Source organism: Crotalus tigris, unplaced genomic scaffold, assembly GCF_016545835.1.
Source record: "Crotalus tigris isolate CLP2741 ecotype Arizona unplaced genomic scaffold, ASM1654583v1 scf7180000017964.494433, whole genome shotgun sequence".
NCBI classification, from domain to species: Eukaryota; Metazoa; Chordata; class Lepidosauria; order Squamata; family Viperidae; genus Crotalus; species Crotalus tigris.
In genome coordinates, this window is record NW_024096747.1 from 285234 (window position 1) to 305248 (window position 20015).

The 20015-nt window shown below is 39.4% G+C and overlaps 1 protein-coding gene across 4 annotated transcripts in view; it reads right to left on the reverse strand.

Annotated features, from left to right (window-relative positions):
• The window catches only part of CELSR3 (cadherin EGF LAG seven-pass G-type receptor 3), a 112074-nt gene that overhangs the window by 19483 nt on the left and 72576 nt on the right, over nt 1-20015 (reverse strand). For all 4 annotated transcript variants that reach the window (XR_005556955.1, XM_039345581.1, XM_039345578.1 and 1 more), the window contains exons 17-26: nt 19956-19970; nt 16494-16588; nt 14861-15070; nt 10289-10472; nt 7663-7812; nt 6844-7024; nt 6461-6628; nt 4015-4141; nt 2123-2329; nt 1053-1227 (exon numbers count right to left, since the gene is read on the reverse strand). Coding sequence is in view for 3 of the 4 variants with exons in the window: in XM_039345581.1 (XP_039201515.1) it covers nt 1053-1227; nt 2123-2329; nt 4015-4141; nt 6461-6628; nt 6844-7024; nt 7663-7812; nt 10289-10472; nt 14861-15070; nt 16494-16588; nt 19956-19970 (1512 nt within the window). In the remaining variant the exon portion in view is untranslated. The remainder of the gene's footprint in view (nt 1-1052; nt 1228-2122; nt 2330-4014; nt 4142-6460; nt 6629-6843; nt 7025-7662; nt 7813-10288; nt 10473-14860; nt 15071-16493; nt 16589-19955; nt 19971-20015) is intronic.

A 20015-nucleotide genomic window follows, 5' to 3' on the forward strand; every position in this document is an offset into this window, starting at 1 on the left:
TCTCTCTCTCTCTCTCTCTCCCTCCCTCTCTCTCTCTCTCTCTCACACACACACACACACACACACACACACACACACACACCCCAACTGATGTCATCTTCAACCGACTATACTGGCTAGGAGGGCAAAATAATAATAATAATAATAATAATAATAATAATAATAATAATAATAATAATAATAATAATAATAATAGTCGAATGTTGGAAGGGACCTTGGAGGTCATTTAGTCCAACCCCCTGCTCAGGCAGGAAACCCTATACCATTTCAGACAAATGGTTATCTAGTCTCTTCTTAAAAACTTCCAGTGTTGGAGCATTCACAGCTTCTGGAGGCAGGTTGTTCCACTGGTTAATTGCTCTAACTGTCAGGTAATTTCTCCTTAGTTCTAGGTTGCTTCTCTCTTTGGTTAGTTTGTATCCGTTGCTTAGGAAGGCAGCCCAATATATCTTGACAGCAGAAGCGGGGTGGGAGACCATAGCTTTACACACTATACAAGTTTAACATATCGACTTCAGGACCTATACTACCTTCTGAATCAACCTTTTCCAATCTAGTATTGGGATTGTAAGTACCAATTTTCCAGAATAGAATTCTGAGGATTACTGGATGACCTGTGGCCCATGGTTCACTGTTTCAGAAATATTTCCTTACCAGATTTCTCAAACAATAGCAGAGCTTCTAATGCACTTGAAAAGTTCTTTAAAAATCAGTTAAAAGTAAGCCCATGTATAGCACAGTCATTGTATAGCACAATCATTGACCATAAAACAGGAAATATTTTATGACATTTTGTATTAAGTCATAAAATGCTTTACCATAATATGTCATAAAATATTTTATAAAATTTACCACATTTCAATTCCACAGGAGTCATGGGTCCCAGATTTTGCATACGTTAATCCTTCTGAGGTATCTTGGTTAAAAAAGATTTGTCCTGCGATGCTCCTTATCACCAAGTTAAGGGTTACAGACACAAGAGCTTTAATAGCATATAGATTCGTGGAGTGTGCTAGAGAAAACTGTTTTGTTTTAAGCACATCTGTACTTACCAGTGATTATGGCAGGGACCCCCCAGCCAATGGCATAATAGAACCTCATAGCTCCATAGTTAATGTTGCGAGCTTCAGTCTGCATGCGGTAAATATGAAGGCCTTGCACAAAGAGCCAAGCAAAAGTAGAGAGAAAGAAGTAGTGCAACAGGATAGCGATCACAGTGCAGAGGAACTGAAAAAGTAAAATCAACATTATACAAATAAGTCCTTTAAACATTATGCTTCTAGATCAGAGGTCCCCAACCTTTTGGGCACCAGGAACCGGTTCCGTGGAGAAAGGTTTTTCCACAGACCGGAAAGTGCATGGTTTTGTGTGCTGCCTGCATCCCACAGATGGGGCTTTGCTTGTTTGTGCGGATTGGTTGATGGCATGTTGTGGCCCGGTACTGGTCCACGGACCGGGGGTTGGGGACCCCTATTCTAGATGACTAGTTTGTTTTGCAACTAATATTGCAAAACACTTTTCTCAAATTCTCCTTTGAGTTCAGGGAGTCTGTCCGATTGCAGTGCCATATTCCTTCTGATCTAAATTGTTTCATTAATGTGATTACAACTGGTGCACAGTGAAGGAGGAGAATCAGGAGCAAGAGTCATTTCTGGTGAGTGGGCAACTATATAAATTTGATAAAATAATAAACAAATAAAATGATCAGACATGTATCATGAATTATATCCTTGTGTCAAACATCAAACTGCAAGTACATAATCACAACATTTATGTATGATGTCACCATGAACATCATTTTTTTGGCATCATCATCATAGCGGCAGAAACTGCTGGATACCGAATGAAGATTTCAAAATATCAGATAAATTGAATATCTAATAAGATGATACCCACAATCTGGAATTGTGTTGACAGATTTATGTAGATATTTCAATATATGAGCAATTTGTTTAACTAGCACAAGTGTCAGTTCAGTCCCCAACTCACTAATTTTATAACGCCAATTTCCTACAAGATGAGGTCTTCTTAAGCCTACTGTTTTCCATCCAATGAAGCTCCCATTTGCTTCCTAATATGTTGCCCCCCAGGGCTCTTGTTTCTCCTCTTTGTACCATCTCACCTGATTTTCAGTAAGATTGATACCGAAGAGGAACACCAACTCAGAGAAGAAGAGAGTGACGGAAATATTGCAATGAATGCCCCGAGTATTAGACTTGAGACCTTTCAGGCATATCAGAAAGAAGAAGGTCAGAAGCAGACATAGAAGAGAAAGAGATGTCAAGGAATAAGTCACAATGGCCAGTGTCTCCAAGTCGCCTTCCAGTTGCTGTAAGGAAAAACCAAACACAAGAGAATAAGTCAGGTGGCTTGTTGGCATCATAGATGGCTATTACACCAACATCTTAAAATCATTATTCCATCACCATGAAGAAAATATTCCATCAAACCCATTAAAAATGGAGCTTTGTATTAAAAGGTAATGCTTCTTGGTAAATTTGTGGACACCTCCAGCTTGTTTTCTTGGAAATGATATACCAGTGTTTGTCATTGTCTTCTCACAGGGGTGTCTTTTCAACTTCTCAGTCTAGCTTTTAATCTTGTTCCCAGGTAGCTTCCCACGCACGGACTAACTAGGTTTGAACCAGTTCAGGGAAAGACTCTGGAAAAGGCCAGGCAGGTGCTGCCACTCACTGAGGCATAAATCCATATATATTTTGTTTAAAATATTTCTGTCCCTTATTTCTGCAAATTCATAACAATTCTGCAAATGAAAAATACACATGTATCACATAGAATGATAAATGGTGATGGACGCAGCAAGCAGAACAAAAGTGTCAGTTATGATCTTCCTAAGAAATGAACTAGACATGACAGAGTATGCATTGCATACTCAGATGTATGCCATATTTATGAATGAACAAACAAAATATATAGTCAAGAAAGATCAGAACACACACACACACACACACACACACACTTCAAAAGAAGAAAACCAGGAGAAAGTATAATTCTAGATTTAAATGTTGACAAAACAATTTGGGCAAGTGTGCTAACAATTCTCTTATTTCTCTTCATAATAATAAGGAAAGTTGCTAGCATGGGATTTTTTCTTTTCACACTTACGTACATCTTCCTTAAAATTATTTTTTAAACTGTCACCTATCTAACTATGTCCTTTTATAGCCCTATTCTTTTAGGAACATGTAAGATACAGCATAACATTTATATATAAAGTGGATACACAAAGTTCTGATTTCATAACCAAAAGTGACAATTGTGAACAGATAGTAATGATCTTAAATAGTAAATGCTGTTCAAGAATCTTTTCTCCTAATCCTGTAATAATATAAGATGGAAACAGGTTGGGGTGAAAAAAATGGTTCGATATTACATGGTAAGAGGAAGAAGTTACACATTCTCTCATCCTTCAGAGTAAATTTAGTTCAATCAGCAAGCACACGAGGGACCAAATATATTAGTTCAATCAGGAAGGACATGAGCCACCAAATATATTCTATGAATACAGGCAGACCTCGGACTTACAACCACAACTGAGACCAGAATTGTTGTTGTTAAGCAAGACAGTTGTTAAGTAGGTCATGCTCAATTTTATTATCTTTTTGCCATGGTTGTTAGGTGAATCGTTGCAATGTTCAATGAATCATGAGGTCATTAAGAGAATCAGGCTTCTTCCATTGGCTGCTTGTTGTGAGCCATTTGGAAAGGTCACAGATTGTAATCACAGGACTCTGGGATGCTGCAGCTATCATAAATACATGCCAAGTGCCTGGATTTTGATCAAGTAACAGGTGGGGGTGTTGCAACAGTTGTAATTTTGAGGACTGGTTGTAGTCACTTTTTTCAGTACCATTGTAACTTTGAATGGTTGTAAATCGAGGTGTGCGTGTGCTCTGCCGTGGCATTTTCTTCGCTGACTTTTTCACCCCTATAAAATACTTTTTTCACTTGCTGCTGAAGAGCAGATGCTCTTTGCTGAAGAAATCTAGTTACCTCTCGGTGGGAGCTGTCCATCAGCACCCCAAAAGTACCAAATTGGGAGCAACGGCAGCGGACATGAGTGGTATTTCGGTACACAAGTTCACAATCCCGTGCTGTCCAGAAGCCAGTGGGCTCAACCCTGCAGTTACAAAGAAATCCATAAAAATATAGGCTTCAGACGAAAGATTCTTAATGTTTTATTTTTTTCTTAGAGACAAACATACACCACAGTACAGATACTGTGATGAATGTAAGACAGTGACTGTATTTATGCCAGTCGTGGTTTCCATTATCACAGGTTAAATTGGTGTTTCTCAGCCTTAACAACTAGGTAGACCTCAACTGGCTGGGGAATGCTGGGAGTTGAGTTGAGGCCTCTGGCAGCAGGTGCCTGAATTTGATTAATTTCGTTCTCGACAGAGTGGATTTCACAGGTGAGACCAAAGAGAACCAATAATCTTGCCACTATCTAAATCCACTCTAAACCTACAGTCCATAGGAGATAAAATTCCAAAACACACCTTAAAAAAGACAAAAGAAAACAACTCTATCTCCCTTTCTGTTGATAAGTAATTGTTATTGTGCCGATTGAAATAAAACTCAATTTTCAATGTAATTCATTATGTTAATTAATGAGTCTGCAATCTGTATAGATATTTCCATCTGCGTTCCAAATCAGTGGTATAATGTTGCATTACTTCACTTGTTTAAATCTAGAAGCCAATAACTTGTTAGAATTCTCTCCCTTTTCCCAATATTGTTTCCAACTTCAGCGCAATACAAATTGTTTTAGAAGCTCTAATTAGATCAAAGTTCTACATCCGTCTGGAAATGGATAAAATACATAAAGTGATTATAATTTCTCATTTTGAGCCTCAGCCTTCTTAATTTTGTCCCTATACTGTATATTTGACCTGGTAATTTGTATTCCTTAATTATTAGCCTATACAGTATTTCTATTTTATATACTGTACATTTCTTTTTAGCTTCTTGTCTTGTCGAGGAGCTTGTTCTTCAAAAAAATGGTTTCCCCTTTTTAACTTCTGGGCATCATTTATACCTGTGTTTTTAGTACTGTGTTTTTTAGGATGTCCTATCCCTCTTTAATTTGTCCGTCTTTAAGGATTTCAAGCTTTTATATACTGACTAGCTTTTACCTATTAAAATCTCCCTTCTTGAAGTCCAAGATCCAAGTTGATTTCTCTCAGCCTTTTCTCCCCATGTCATCTAGAATCACGCATTCACTTTCCCCCAAGGTGCCTTATGACATCTTGAATTCACTGTCCAGTTCCTGCTGGGGAGAAACAGGTCCAGGACAGGTGATCCCTTTTTTTTTTCTTGCACTAATTATGTTGGACAGTGGTATCGCCTGTGTTTCTTACTCCTTTTAGAGACAATAAAACTCCCTTTTATGAGACACAGATTCTATCAAAATGCTTTTATGTTCTTGAAAATCTTTTCCATTTCAGTATCTTCCCAACAGTTTACAATTTGTTGTTTGGTAGCAGAAGTCTTAAATCTTTATATAACTAAGTATGAAAATAAAAAAGCTGGTGCTTAATAAATTTTGAATCAGTCCATCACATTAGCTTGAATTCCAGAAATATTTCCCATTGTTTTTGTTTCTTCAACAGCTAATAGTTTTCTTGCCAGATTCCCACTATTTCTGTGTAGTACTTTTGGAAACTATTTCAACTGCTCCTCGTGGAATTGCCTCATCTTCTGCCTGTAGCAAACTTGTGTAGTAAATTACCTCACTGGTATTTTACTTTATCTCCTTTTGTTCTTATCCAGGGGTATTCAACAAGATTTCAATATTCAGTGATAAGTATTTTTTCACAGATATATAGTATCTTGACCTACCATGCCATCCCACCTCCTTATATCTTGGGTCTATTTCTTTTGAATAGATAATATTCTCTATTAGTTACAGTTCCAAGTAGTAACATAATTCCCATCAAATTTCTATGATATCTATTTGGCCAAAATTGTTTCTCCATGATGGGATTTCCAGCTCCTTATTAGTACTCTGTACAGACTCTGGAAATCAGAAATGACACTGTTTGCACTGCTGTGAATCCCAATACACAGCAGTTCTCATTCTTTGGAAATTATTCAATTTTTATGGTTTTTCAGCTCAGAAGTTATGAATTACCTGGGGTCACTGCAGGAGAGGAGGACACAGTGACAGGGATTTTCCACAGACTTGCTGTATCATACCCATTCAATACAGCAACATCCATTCAATATAGCAATCCATGAGTTAGCTGTGCCCAATGGCATTTGCAGTCCAACAAAACTGGAAAAGACTAGCAGGTGGAATAATAGAGTAGAACCTATGCTTTCTATCTTGAAGGGCAACAATCTGCACCATAGGCTCCATAAGTCTTTCCAGAAGCCTGAAGATACCTGGATATATGATTCCATTGAAGAGAAACTTGAGCCACAGTCAACTTACTGGCTAGAGTGATTCCACTGAACGCAGAGGGGCTTGCTGCGGTTGGCTGTCTCAAGCAGGCGGAATTCTAGCATGAGTGGCTCTTCCAAACTGTTCTGCAGAAAAGTGTAGTTGCTGAACAGAGATACAGTCACAATGGGGGAGTTCATCACAGGGTTTTTGGGCAACCTGTATGGAACCAAGAAGCCTTGTTACTTGGCAACAAACACCATCAAGGATGGATTGTTTCCGACATGATACTGATATCCAGTGTCACAACAATCCAGTTGTGATGTTATTGATCACAAGCAAGTTGCCTTTATTCATAAAACAAATCACAGGCATTTAAAGTTGGTGGAACATGCCAGGCTGCAAAGAGCTCAATACAGAAGGAAAACTGGTACCTAAGGTTGCGCCGATCCACCTGGTAGCGGGCAGGCAGAAGCCCACCAAGGGTGCGATAAATGATGAGAATGAGGATGGTTACAGCAGGCTCAGGTTCTTGCACAGAATGCTTTGGGGGAGGACTTTCCATTGTGTCATTGGTCTTAGCATTAATGAGTGCAGCTATTGTCATGGTAGGAGCTGGAATTCAGACATCAAAACAAGAAGGCATCAATAGCACAGTTGCCTTTGAGGAAGGACAAAGGCCAAGCAAGGAAAGGCCTGAGACAGTCAGTGTGTTACTTCCCAAGAATCTTAAATCAACCTTCCCAATCTGCCTGCTCCTGATGTGTTGGACTGGGGAAGATGGGAGATCTAGTCTAAGATATCTGGAAGGTAGTTCCAGATGGGATAAGATTTATTCAAATCTTAGCTGTATCCTGGGAGCATAATAAGCCACACATTCTGAAGTAAAGCCACCTTCTCAAATAAATGCTATAAGGCTTAGTGAGTGGTACTTCCCAATCAGGGACCAGCAGTTCAATTAGGACCTTCTCTAATGGCAGACAAACCCTCTGGCTCACGAGCTATTAATCACCTATGCAACCTTTGCAAGATGTTAAGTCACAGCTCATTCTTAGTGTCCAAAAGAGACATGAAAACCCTCAACTTTTCATATTTTTTTCTTCAACGGCATTGCTAAAAGAATAGCAAAAAGAAAGAAAGAAAGAAAACAAGAGTTTCTGAATCAAATTTTGTAAAGGATGGGGACAAGGAGGCTATTTCTTTCAGGTTCTTTCAACCAGGCCTGGGAGTGTTCAGAAGAAATTGCCACTTACCTTCTATTTTGTGGGGGGTAAGGATGGAGTGGGGGAGAACTATGTGTGTGTGTGGATCCCACATGGTCTGGCCACGGAAGAGGGTACTGTGATAACGCGGATAGCGTCTTCTGAGATGGGTGTGATTCTCCATGCGATCAATGCTGAGCACTGTGGGAGGGGGGAGGGGAAGGGGGGAGGAAAAGAGAGGCCTCAGGCATTAGGTCTCAGAGAGAGTGCCATCTTTTGATTAAAACAGAGTTTAATTGTCTCTAAAGCTGAAGGTAGGAACAGCTGGCTTCTTTGCCTTATGAAGTACAAGTAGCCCTTGCTTACAGACTGCTTTGTATAATAATAATAATAAAATAATAATAATAATAGAAAGACTATAGCAAAAGCAAGCAAAGGTAGTACCAATAGTAATAGGCGCCCTGGGTGCAATCCCAAAACAACTGGAGCACACTATTGGCATTGACAAATTCGCTATTAGTCAATTGCAAAAGGCGGCCTTACTAGGAGCTGCTTCCATCCTGCGACGATATCTGTAATACCATCGAACATCCACATCTACCTATCCCAGGTCCTGGGTAAGGACACAATAGGTAGACAAAATGCCAAATCCAGTCTGAACATCGGGCTGACTGTGTGATGATCCATAATAATAATAATAATAAAGTTGGAAGGGACCTTGGAGGTCATCTGGTCCAACCCCCTGCTCAGACAGGAAACCCTATACCATTTCAGACAAATGGCTGTCCAGTCTCTTCTTAAAAAGAAGAGCATTCACCACTTCTGGAGGCAGGTTGTTCCACTGGTTAATTGTTCTAACTGTCAGGAAATTTCTCCTTAGTTCTAGGTTGCTTCTCTCCTTGATTAGTTTCCATCCGTTGCTTCTTGTCCTGCCTTCAGGCTCCTTGGAAAATAGCTTAATTCCCTCTTCTTTGTTCAAAGTTATGACTGAGTAAAAGAATAGCTTTGCAACTAACTCTCACATTTACAACCATCCCAGCCTCCAGCAGTCACACACAAAGCCTTCTAATACTCTTGATCTCCATATGTTCAACCACAAGTCTAATGAATAACAGTATTTGATTGCTTGACCCAATGGAGGTATTCGGATTACACATTTGCATGAGGATGGGTAGAGTCAGGGATAGGGGATAACATTTTTGCATAAGGTGTGAGAAATGTGTGAGACTGTAGTTTGCTTAGGAATGCTCTACATATGAGTAGTGAAGTTATCCCTGTGAGGCATGAATATGTACACATCTATATTTAAAAATAACTCTGGAAGTGACTCATTTTGCAGAAGCTTGTCCACAACACTAATAAGAAATACGTTCTTGTGAAGCATAAAAGATATGTCCACATCCGATCTCCATTGATTGAACTTTATTTGCAATGACAGAAGCATCTATAGCAGGGTGTCAAACTGCCGGCCCGCGGGCTGGACATGTCATTCGGTAGCCGCGCCCACCCCATTGCTGGCAATGGCAAAACCGTCCCGATAAGTTGCGTGACGTCACATAACGTCGCGAGTTTGACACATCTGATCTATAGGATTGGAAGCATTCATCAAAATGTTGCATCACTGTAATGCAATCTCTGTCCCTTTCATACATGTGTGCAATACCTCAATGCACATACAAAAGGAGTGGGGTTTGCATTATAATGGTACAGTGCTGCATTTGTCATTTGCCTTCCTTCCCTCCTCCACAGTTGATTCCTTAGGATCCTGCCGTGAATTGAGGAGTATATCATCCATCTGTTCTAAATGAGGGATGCATTTGCCTTGCAGCTTCTGAAATCAAGCATTCTGGAACTACAGTGCAAGCGTGGGGAGCAATTCCCTAAAGTAAAGGGCAAGCAATGCCCTGTGGAATCTATTTATACAACATCACTTTGGAAATAATCAGGCTGGCAGTCTCACGTGGATCAGCATAGATGCAAATTGCAAGCAAGTATCTCTGATCCATGACAGCTAGCTGGAACCATCACCACTTTGCTTGTTATTGTACAGAAAGAGTGGCTGTCACTTTTCTTTTCCTTCCAAGCCCTCCTTCCTCCTGAATGTCTGTCTCTTCATCCCATGTGCTAGAAACAGGTTGAGGTGCTTCTTGTTTCCAGTTCCATCCAAATAATAACCCTGTCTGCTCACTTTTGATAAAAATGCGATAAGACAGCGGAGAATTCTTAATAATGCTAAAAAAAATCCTGTGGCATCTTAGCCTTGAACTGTTCAGCAAATCCATAGCTGCCTGGCAGCCAAGAGTTCTACAGTCATGGATTGTTAGAGAAACAAGATCAGTTCATGCTGGCTTCAAGAGTGAGCCATGAGCCGAGGTGGCGCAGCAGTTAGAGTGCAGTACTGCAGGCCACTTTAGCTGACTGTGTTCAGCAGGTCAGCGGTTCAAATCTCACCGGCTCAAGGTTGACTCAGCCTTCCATCCTTCCGGGCTAGGTAAAATGAGGACCCAGATTGTTGGGGGCAATGTAAATATATATATACATTGCTTAGTGGTGTACACCGCTTAGAGAGTGCTTGCACTTAAAGCGGTATGTAAGTCTTATAAATAAATAAATAAATGAGTTATTCTTTCAAAGTTACAAGGTGAAGATTTCCTCCCCTGACCTGGCTTCTACTTACCAATGTTGGGGGTCACCACACCAACAGGATTGAGGTACGTGAGCTTCATGTTGCAGGCCAAAGTGCCTGAATAGTCTTTCAGCTGTTCCATCAGAGCTGGAGTTCCCTGATCATTTTGCATCAACGTGTCCCAGTGCTCCTGGTTTTCCAACGCGAGCACTGAGCTGCCAGCCTGCAGGAGGTTCTAAAGAGAAGACGAATGTTTAGGTCAGGGGTAGTGAAGCTTGGCTCTTTTATGACTCGTGGACTTCAACTCCCAGAATTGTGCTGGCTCAGGAATTCTGGGAGTTGAAGTCCACGAGTCATAAAAGAGCCAAGGTTCTGGCTCAGGAATTCTGGGAGTTGAAGTCCACGAGTCATAAAAGAGCCAAGGTTCTGGCTCAGGAATTCTGGGAGTTGAAGTCCACGAATCATAAAAGAGCCAAGGTTCACTACCCCTGGTTTAGGTAGATTTAAATCAATATAACCATCCTCTCCACCACCTTTCATCACACATAAAAACAAGAGTTTCTCAATCTTGGCAACGTTAAGATGTGTGAACCTCAACTCCCAGAATTCCCCAACCAGTTTTAAGAAGTCCACACATCTTAAAACACTGATATAGGCAGATCATCTTTTTCTTTTTTTAAAAAAAAAAATATGTCTTTCTTTTATGAGGGTATTCAGTGAATATTCACAGGAAGGTTTCACAGGCCCTGACCAAATTCAATATGTCTTTTGCCCTCGTCCCACAAGCAGACTCTGCTATGAAAAGTTTCTAAATTTCAAACATTAATGGCACATAGGCCAATAACACAAAGCATTCCATCACTCTCCAGTAATACATAACTGAAATAAATTCAGTTCAACTTCTGGAACTTACATCTGGCTGAATATCCTAAGTTTGCATGTACACATTTCCCATTTCTCTCTACAGTTAATTTGTAAAATGGGGGCCCTAGAAGTTACTTTCTTGGAAGAATAATAAAAGGTGAGCTTTTTAAAATGAAGCTTTAATATACTGCTCTGAGATTCTATAGGAATCTAGATCAGGCATGCTTGTTATTTTCAGGATTGCATGGCTTTCTTTTTTTAATCAGGGGGGCTAGCATTGCTTTTTATGCATTCCTATGCATTTCACTATAAACCTCTGGATACTTTGTTTTAAAAAAAACAGCCCGAAGAAGTTTTATGGCACAAAAAGAAATGAATGCTTGTTGACTTTCTAAACATTTTGTCCAAGCAAAAACAAATTGTTCCCAAAAGATCACTTTTGGTCTTAGTATGTAATCATTTTGTATGAAAAAGAAAAATAGCATATCTATTGGTTGACGTAATCTTAAGCTGGATAGAAGAGGCTAATTGCTTAAAAAACAAAAGACCCCACAGATAAGCAAACCAACAACCCAAGCTATCAGGTTAAAGTGTTTTTAAATAATTACTCCTAATTGCCTAGCCATCCTTATCCACATCTATAGATATTTATCCTGAGGCTTTAGAAATGATGGAAACCTAAAGCTACCAATCTAGTCTGCAAAAAGCCAGCTGCCCACTGCTAGATGAAAACAAATAAGCAATGAAAAATCAAACTACAGTATTCTTAAAAGGATTTAAACTTGGGGTCAGGGTGCCTAATCTAAATCAATATTTTGGGGGGTTTCATTCCAAATGAGGCATAAAGGAGTGTGAAATGCCTTTTCCAAGTTAATTTGTGGCACCCACAATGTGCTTGGGATGGGGCAACAATTAAAATCCTTTCCCCGGGTATTCCTAGCTTAAGATATTTCTGTTCTTTTTAGATTTCATATACAGATTTTGCTACTTGGATTTTTCTTTGGTTTTACACTGTTTGGATTTTAATTGCATTTTATATCTTTATATGACAACTTGTACTGTAAACTACTCCAAAAATTACATTTAAAAGCATAGAAATATTGTTTGCTGGAGAAGAGGCAGGGTGCTGGGGAATCCATAGGGCAGCAATTGCTGTAGCTCAGGGGTCCCCAACCCCCGGTGCGTGGACCAGTACCGGGCTGCGGCATCCAGCAACCGGTCCGCACAAACAAGGAAAGCCCCATCCACAGGATGCAGGCAGTACACAAAACCACACCTCCTCCAGTCTGCGGAAAAACCTCTCTCCACATAACCAGTCCCTGGTGCCCAAAAGGTTAGGACCTCTGTTGTAGCTAATGGCCACTAGTTTAATATCATACAGGACTCATCTGTGCATTCAGAGGAAAAAAATCTCTCATATAGAATATGACTTCTGGTGAGTATATGGACAGATCAGTGTAATTTTCTTGGCAGCAATATGGAAGAAGATTGCTTGTCACCTTTCAGGATTTTTTAAATTTCCTTCTCTATTATGATTGATTGATTTTGACTGATTGTGTGCCTTCAGGAGGTTTTTGATCTAGCACAGTGTTTCTCAACCTTGACAATTTTAAGGCATGTGGACTTCAACTCCCAGAATTCCACAGCCAGTGGAATTCTGGGAGTTGAAGTCCACATGCCTTAAAATTGTCAAGGTTGAGAAACACTGATTCTAGCAGCAACATAGATTTTTCACCATGAAGATCTTCATGTTCTTCCAAGTCTCCCAATAATACCCTAATTGGCTCTGTAACTGAGTCCACCTGCCTTGCTGCTGGTTATCCTCTTCTCCTTTTTCCTTTCACCTTTCTCAGCATTAGAGCCTTTTCCAGAGAGCCTGGTCTTCCTGTAATGTGCCTGAAATATCTGATAATTTGTGCCTTGAGTGAGAACTCTGAGTAAATTGGTGCAATGATCCATTGATTTGTTTTCTTGACTGTGCATGGTATTCTCACGTGTCTTCTCCAACACCAAGTCCAAAAGTGTCAGTGCTTTTCTTATTCTGCTTCTTCAAAGTTTAACGTTTGCTTCTATGGAATATTAGAGGGAATACTTTCAGGACTTGCACAATTGTATTCTACAGCCTTGGAATTTCCTAGTGATTTCTTATCTAAATACTGAACAGGTCCAAAGCACTTTAATTTTTTTTTTTAGATCAATGAAAGTTGACCAGATGCTGCCACCTGCTGTGACACCTACTGTAGTGAATTAATTTAGCAGCAATGGGAAAAATACACAGATCAGGTGCTCTAGAAATTTGCTTTGGAAAGTTGCTTATATAGCAGTGGTGGCAAACCTATGGCACGGGTGCCAGAGGCGGCACTCAGAGCCCTCTCTGTGAGCACACATGCCGTCGCCCTAGTCCTAGGCCTTCAGCTGGGTTTTATAAAACCTTTTCGCTTTAGGCCTCCGCCGCCGTGTGGAAAAAAAAAAGGTTCAATCAATCAGTCAATTTCAACTTCTTGCGAGAAAAAAAAAGATCTTGCAAAGTTGGAATTGATTGATTGGACTTTTTAGTCCCACCCAGTCTGCCGTTACCACCGCAGCCACGCCCACCCAATGGGCCACACCCAGCCAATGGGCCACACCTACCCGGCACCTGACGATGCATAAGTGGGTTTGGGGTTGCAGTTTGGGCACTCGGTCTGTAAAAGGTTCGCCCTCACTGTTATATAGTATTGGACATTACTATTCATCATCCTCATTGTCATGATACTAGGTAACTAAATATTCAGAGATGTTTATTCTGACTGGCTAAAGGTTGACCCAGCCTTTCATCCTTCCGAGGTTGGTAAAATGAGGGCCCAAATTGTTGGGGGCAATAGGCTGACTCTGTAAACCATTTAGAGAGGGCTGTAAAGCATTGTGAAGCGGTATATAAATCTAAGTGCTATTGCTATTTTATTTTCAGATTAGTACTGTTGTGGGAATCTAAGTAATTTGATGATACACCAAGGGAAATTTAAAAGTGGCGATCAAAGGGAAAAGAAGAAAAAAGCAGGGAAATAAGATGTGAATGCTAGAAAAGGCATCAATCTCAATCTCAGGAAGCCCAGGGCAACTTGCTAAATCATTTTGCCAACATCACCCTAGTTTATTCTATAATTGTAATGCAGAGAAGAATGGTAAGGAATGAGGGTGGATTGTTTGTACAGTGGCAACTCAAGAGCAAAACAGGGTCTGTAAGTAAGTGACTAAGGATAATATTTTTTCAAGGGTATTCTGTGTGCAATAATTCTTCATACATAATAACTACATTTTAATAAATCAACTGGTATCAAGCTTATAAGATTCCTCAATGAAAGCAGGAGACTCTCGTTCTGCCTTAGCCACTCTCTCTCAACTCAACTCATAGGGTTATTGTGGAGAAAATAGGAGGAGGAAGGTGCATTTGGACATGTTCACTACTTTGAGTGTTTTGTAAAAATAATAAAGTCAGGAGATATATATATTTATATATAAATATAAATAAATGTTATCACAAGCATTTCAATACAAAGCAAAAAAGGTACTATTCTTTCTCAAAGATTCTTAAAGCATTAGAAATAACCACATAGCACAACTGATAGGACACATTATTCTGCATTCCCAGAGTAGCATATCTTGGAGTCAATTTCCTAAAGTTCTACATAAATATATACATTGGTCATCAAGAAAAAAGCCTACTTAATTGGATTCTGTGCCACTTTTACAATATCACAACTGAAAAGGGGTTCCTACCTCATTGAAGTGAGCATCCTGAGTAGCAGTCAGCCCAAAACCATGCTGTCTGCTCTCAAAGGCCATCAAGTGGGAAAGCAGGCGGTAGGTAATGTGAACATCATTCCCAAAGTAGGACTCCATCTGTTCTGTCACTGCCCGTAGTTGATGGGCCAGCTTTTTTGCTTCTATGGTGTTCAGTTCTGTTTCGTTCTTCTCTAGGCTTTCCAGCTATCAGAACAGGAAATAAGAAGAAGGTATTCTCTCTTTACCTCTCAGAAGTGATTTTTTTGTCTCCGTCTCCTCTGTTAAACATGTGTACATTAAACAGAGAAAGGAAAGTTCTCAAGCTACTGATGGAATAGCTAGGAGAATAGCACTGGGAATCTGGACTCTGATATACATCATTGGTGCTTATTATCAGTTGGCTTCTGAGATGCTGGTCATCACTTTTCAAGCCTTCTATCATTCAGGCCCTGAATGTCTTTGAGACCTCATTATCAGAGTTGAACTTCCCTGTCCAGTAAGATTTGGGAGAGATGGTTTGATGACAGTTCCACTGTCAAGGAATCCAATCAACAAGGACACTGTGGTTGAACCTTCTTGGTAATAGCCCTCTCTGTTGGAACAATCTAATTTTAGATAGATGGGCCATGCCTTCCTACTACCTTTTTTGAAAACCATAAAAAAAAATCTTCAGAAAGAGGTTTAGGAAGAGTTGCAGCATCCCCATGGTCATGTAGTTAAACTTCAGATGCTTGGCAACTGACTCTTATTTATGATGGTCGCGATGCCCCGGGGTCATGTGATCACCTTTTGCGACCAACTGACAAGCAAAATCAATGAGCAAGTCAGGTTCACTTAACAACTGTGTTAGTAACCTAGAAACAGCAGTGATTCACTTAACAACTGTGGCAAGAAAGGTCGTAAAATGGGGCAAAACTCACTTAACAAATGTCTCACACAACAACAGAAATTTTGGATGCAGTTGTGGTCATAAGCTGAGGACTACCTCTATTGCTATTAAATACATTTATTTTTGTTTCCCCTGCCCTTCCTCTTACTAATACAGTAAGCATTAATAAGCTGACAAGTGATACGTATGTTCTTAATATAAATACTAGACTTTCAAGGGTATCCATAGGCAATCATTTTATTGTGGGAGATAAATTCTCCCTTATTATAAACACCCTCACCTTACATAAATATCTGTCTACTTATACAAAAAAAAATAAAAAATAGAAGAGCCTTTCTGCAAGGAGACAGTTTTCCACTTTCCTAATTTCAGACTAACTGCCTTTTGGGACTCCACTGAGCGGTGAATTTGTTTTCCCAAGAAGGCACAGTTTATAGCCTCATTCATTTTAACCTCAAAGGCAAGCTTTGTCCTTTGAATGCTCTCTTTGTACTAACAACCACTGCTTGTACTGCTAATAGAACCAATTTGCTCAGTTTTGCCCTGATTCTATAGGAAGAATTTCATGTTTCCTACCTAAATTAGGGTGTTTTTATATTGAATTTTCAGAAGCCCATTTCATGTAACTACCATATTTCTGGAAAAGCATGGTGTGCGGGAAAACAGGTGAATAGAGAGAAGAAAAGAGAGGGGAGAAAAGGTGTGTGTGTGTGTGGGGGGGAAGAGACAGAGATGTACCAATGTTGAGAGTTCCTTGAAAGCAGGTGAAGTGCAATTGAACAGATCCGGTTCCAGCCAGCCTCTCTCCTGGTCACAATACCGAACTGCTGCACCTGAATCAAGACAAAATGTCAACTTAAAAGTGGTAATTGGAAAGACTCTTTTCCTGTGGTTGCTCCCCAGAAAAAGATTGTCAGGACTCAAACAACAGCAGCAGACCAACAGCATGGTTTTGGCGATAGCATTTTGGCAACTTCACTAATTCTAAAGACCAGCCAATGAGAGAACAGATCCAGAGAAGGATTGATAGATCACACACTTCATCACCAGCTGTATGTTGTTCTCTATGATGACAACTTTGATTTCATTTCCACTAATTTAGGCTTTATGAGGTTCTCCCAAATGCTGAGTTTAATTATTATCAAGCTGGGAGAATTACAGTACTGAGAAATGAACTTATTCATCATGTTACCAATAATGTGTCTAAGATATGATATGGCACGATGCCTTCTAAGTATTTGGTGGCAATAAAATAAAATAAAATAAAATAAAGTATCAAGTTATGTCAACCTGGTGTTTCCAATAATTTCTTTTAAAAGTCTGGAAGATTTACTGAATAAACATATATTTACTTGCTATTTTTTTTTCATGAGTCTCTGTATGCTACTTTTCTTTTTCTAATTTGTATATCCTTGAGAATGAACTGTATGTTCCTGAAATTGGAATTGCCAAAGGAAAACCTGTGTTCTTACATTTAGATTTATGTCAGGTGCTACTGAAATTCAAAAACACACCATTCTCTGATAGCAAAAGTGAACATTTGTCAAATCTTTGACTGGAACGTTTTGTTAAAATAGTGTTAGCAATATTTCATTGCTGATGTAGCGCACTGTATGGGATAAATATGGTTAACCCTCCTTTGACTGAAACTTAATCTTTGTCTAAAAATGAGTAAATCAGGGAGAAATTATGTAATATATTCAGCAGGAACTAAACAAGAGAATGCTAGAAATCTGTCTAGATGTACATAGCTGTGGAATGTTTTTAAAGAAGTAAGTGTTTTTGTGCATGCTAGACAAACTCACAACATCTCTTCCTATGTATGCCTGTATCCCCCCCTCCCTCACTATTGCTGCCATGGCATGTTGTACCAGGTGGCAAGATCTGAAGATGGTTGTATTCACTTTAACAGGAATAGAATGCCTGCTGCAAGTAGCAACATCACCAGAGTTCTGGAGAAAATAATTCCAGATTCTAGACTTGGCCATCCAATGTAGCAAGCCCAACGATTGAACAGGTAAGACAGGTGCACATGACATGTCACTATCCATACTGTGAGCTCAGCCTCACATTTCCATCCATAAGTATAAATGACTTAATAGAACTGGACAATTTAATGGATAAGATGTTAAGCACAGAAAGGTTTACCATGATTTTTTCCAGTTACTCTTGCCACATCACTATCGCTAGAAATTGCTTTTTACCCAACAACATTACAACAATGAAAATAGTGTGGGATAATTATGAAGAACAATGCCTGAATTCTTCTTTTTCTTTTTTGGGAGGGTGCAAGTGTCCATATCTGTGACATAGCCCGTGCAGCTTTCTAGAATATTTAAACACCTCCAGGATCACAAAGATAGAAAATACACCCCTTCTATATATCTATCTATAACTACACAAAAGTAGCATAGGTGCTTAATTGGAGCATTGTGGCATTCTTAATGCTAAAATCAGCATCAGAAACAACAACATTTTGTGCATGATCTGCACCAGCTGCCATCCCATCAGGGGTGCTAGAAGTGTGTTCAGCAATGATCTGGATGGGAAAGATATTTATACAAGAACAGTTGAATCCTTTTTAATTCCAAATGTGGCAGGTCACTTTGCTGCTTTACAAACTGAAATGTGTATGTTCTGCTAGGGCCAAGCATGATGGATCCAAACATATTCTTAAAATGATGAATTTCTGCTCTCACATTTAAACTCTGTTCAGTAGACTATTCAGTAGACTATTTACAAACCAAATTAGGCACATTAATTTATCGCCACTATTGCATTGATTTATCTTCAGGAGTCCTTAAAGTTTTCGTGCGGCAGCAAGCTTATTTTGCATGGTCAGGATCTTAGATTCAATCTTGTTAAAGGATCTCAAGTCAACTCAGAAAGCCCACTTTTCAAAGAAATAGAAAATAACTTTTTCCTCTAAGAGCTGAAAATTCCAACATGTAGCACTGAATGAAATAAGTCAATATTAAGAATCAAATTTCTCCAGTCTGGTTTCTAAATTGATGTGGAAGACTAAAAAGCTGATCATCATCAGCCACCATGCTACTGGAAGAAAGTACTGGATTCCAGATACTTGAGGAGATTAGGATATTATGTTTACATAATATCAAGATACAGCAACCCATTATATTTATTTATTTAATTGTGCCTAGGATGCAATTATTTTCAGCAGCAAACCAGTGTAGATATTTGCTGCTTTTTAATGAGAGATAGAACCACTTTCATAGATCTGATGAGACTTATTTTGGTATTTTACAGAATCAAAATTTGCACTGCACAATTTGGTTGCAAAAAAACTCCTGGAAATTTTTAAAGAAACTTTAAAAGGGTCAAGAAGAAGAAAAAATTTGAGCAGAAAGGCATCATTCATTAATAAGCCAGCCTGACTAGCTGAAGAAAATATCCTTGTTGTTAAAATATGAAGGAGCTAATGATGTCCAAAACTGAATTTAGAAGACAGTAGATAGACTTCTATTTGTTCTTGCAGGAAAAAAAAAATGTTGGTGTGTAGGCTTATTCAACTGTTTTTCTTTCCTCCTTCACTAGAAAGTGCTACCTATGGCAATTTCATATATGGTTTTCAAAGATAAACCCTACAGCGGGGACTGGCAGCATGTATAATATTTTGATATAACTCCTTTGCTGAAGTGAAACAGCAATTTCTCTATCTTTCCTAACCAGTTGAAATCAAGACAGTGAATACTATAGGAGCTGTTCACTTCCTCATGAAAGTCTTACTTAGTTTCTTCATCACGTTTTCAAAAATGTATGAGTGCCAAATATCACTCTTCTTTTAACCAGAGCCCATATGCAAGCAGGGGAACCAAATGCATCCGCCACCAAAATATGACATCCATCAGTTAGAACCCCAGACTTCCCCAGCCAATTAAAATTTCTCTAAATCCATATAAAGCATCAAGGCACTACAAATAAGCGTGAGCAGGTTGCAGATGACTACAAGGGATTTTCTGCAGATTAGTGTTATGTGACAAGGTAAAGAAGCTGAAGGTCAGGCAGGATTACAAGGAAACCAGAGGCAGGCAAGGCAATCAAAACAGAGCCAGCAGCCCGTGGAGCATCTGAGGGGAATGTGGATCTGATGGTGCCTGAGGCAGGAGCAGGGAATGGAAAAGCCACACAGAGCAGTGCTGACAAAGCAGGAGGGGAAAAGGGGAGAGTCACAGGCCTTACCTGTACCTCGCAAACCTGCACAAAAGAAAAATGTGGAGAAAAGGGACAACATTAAAAGCT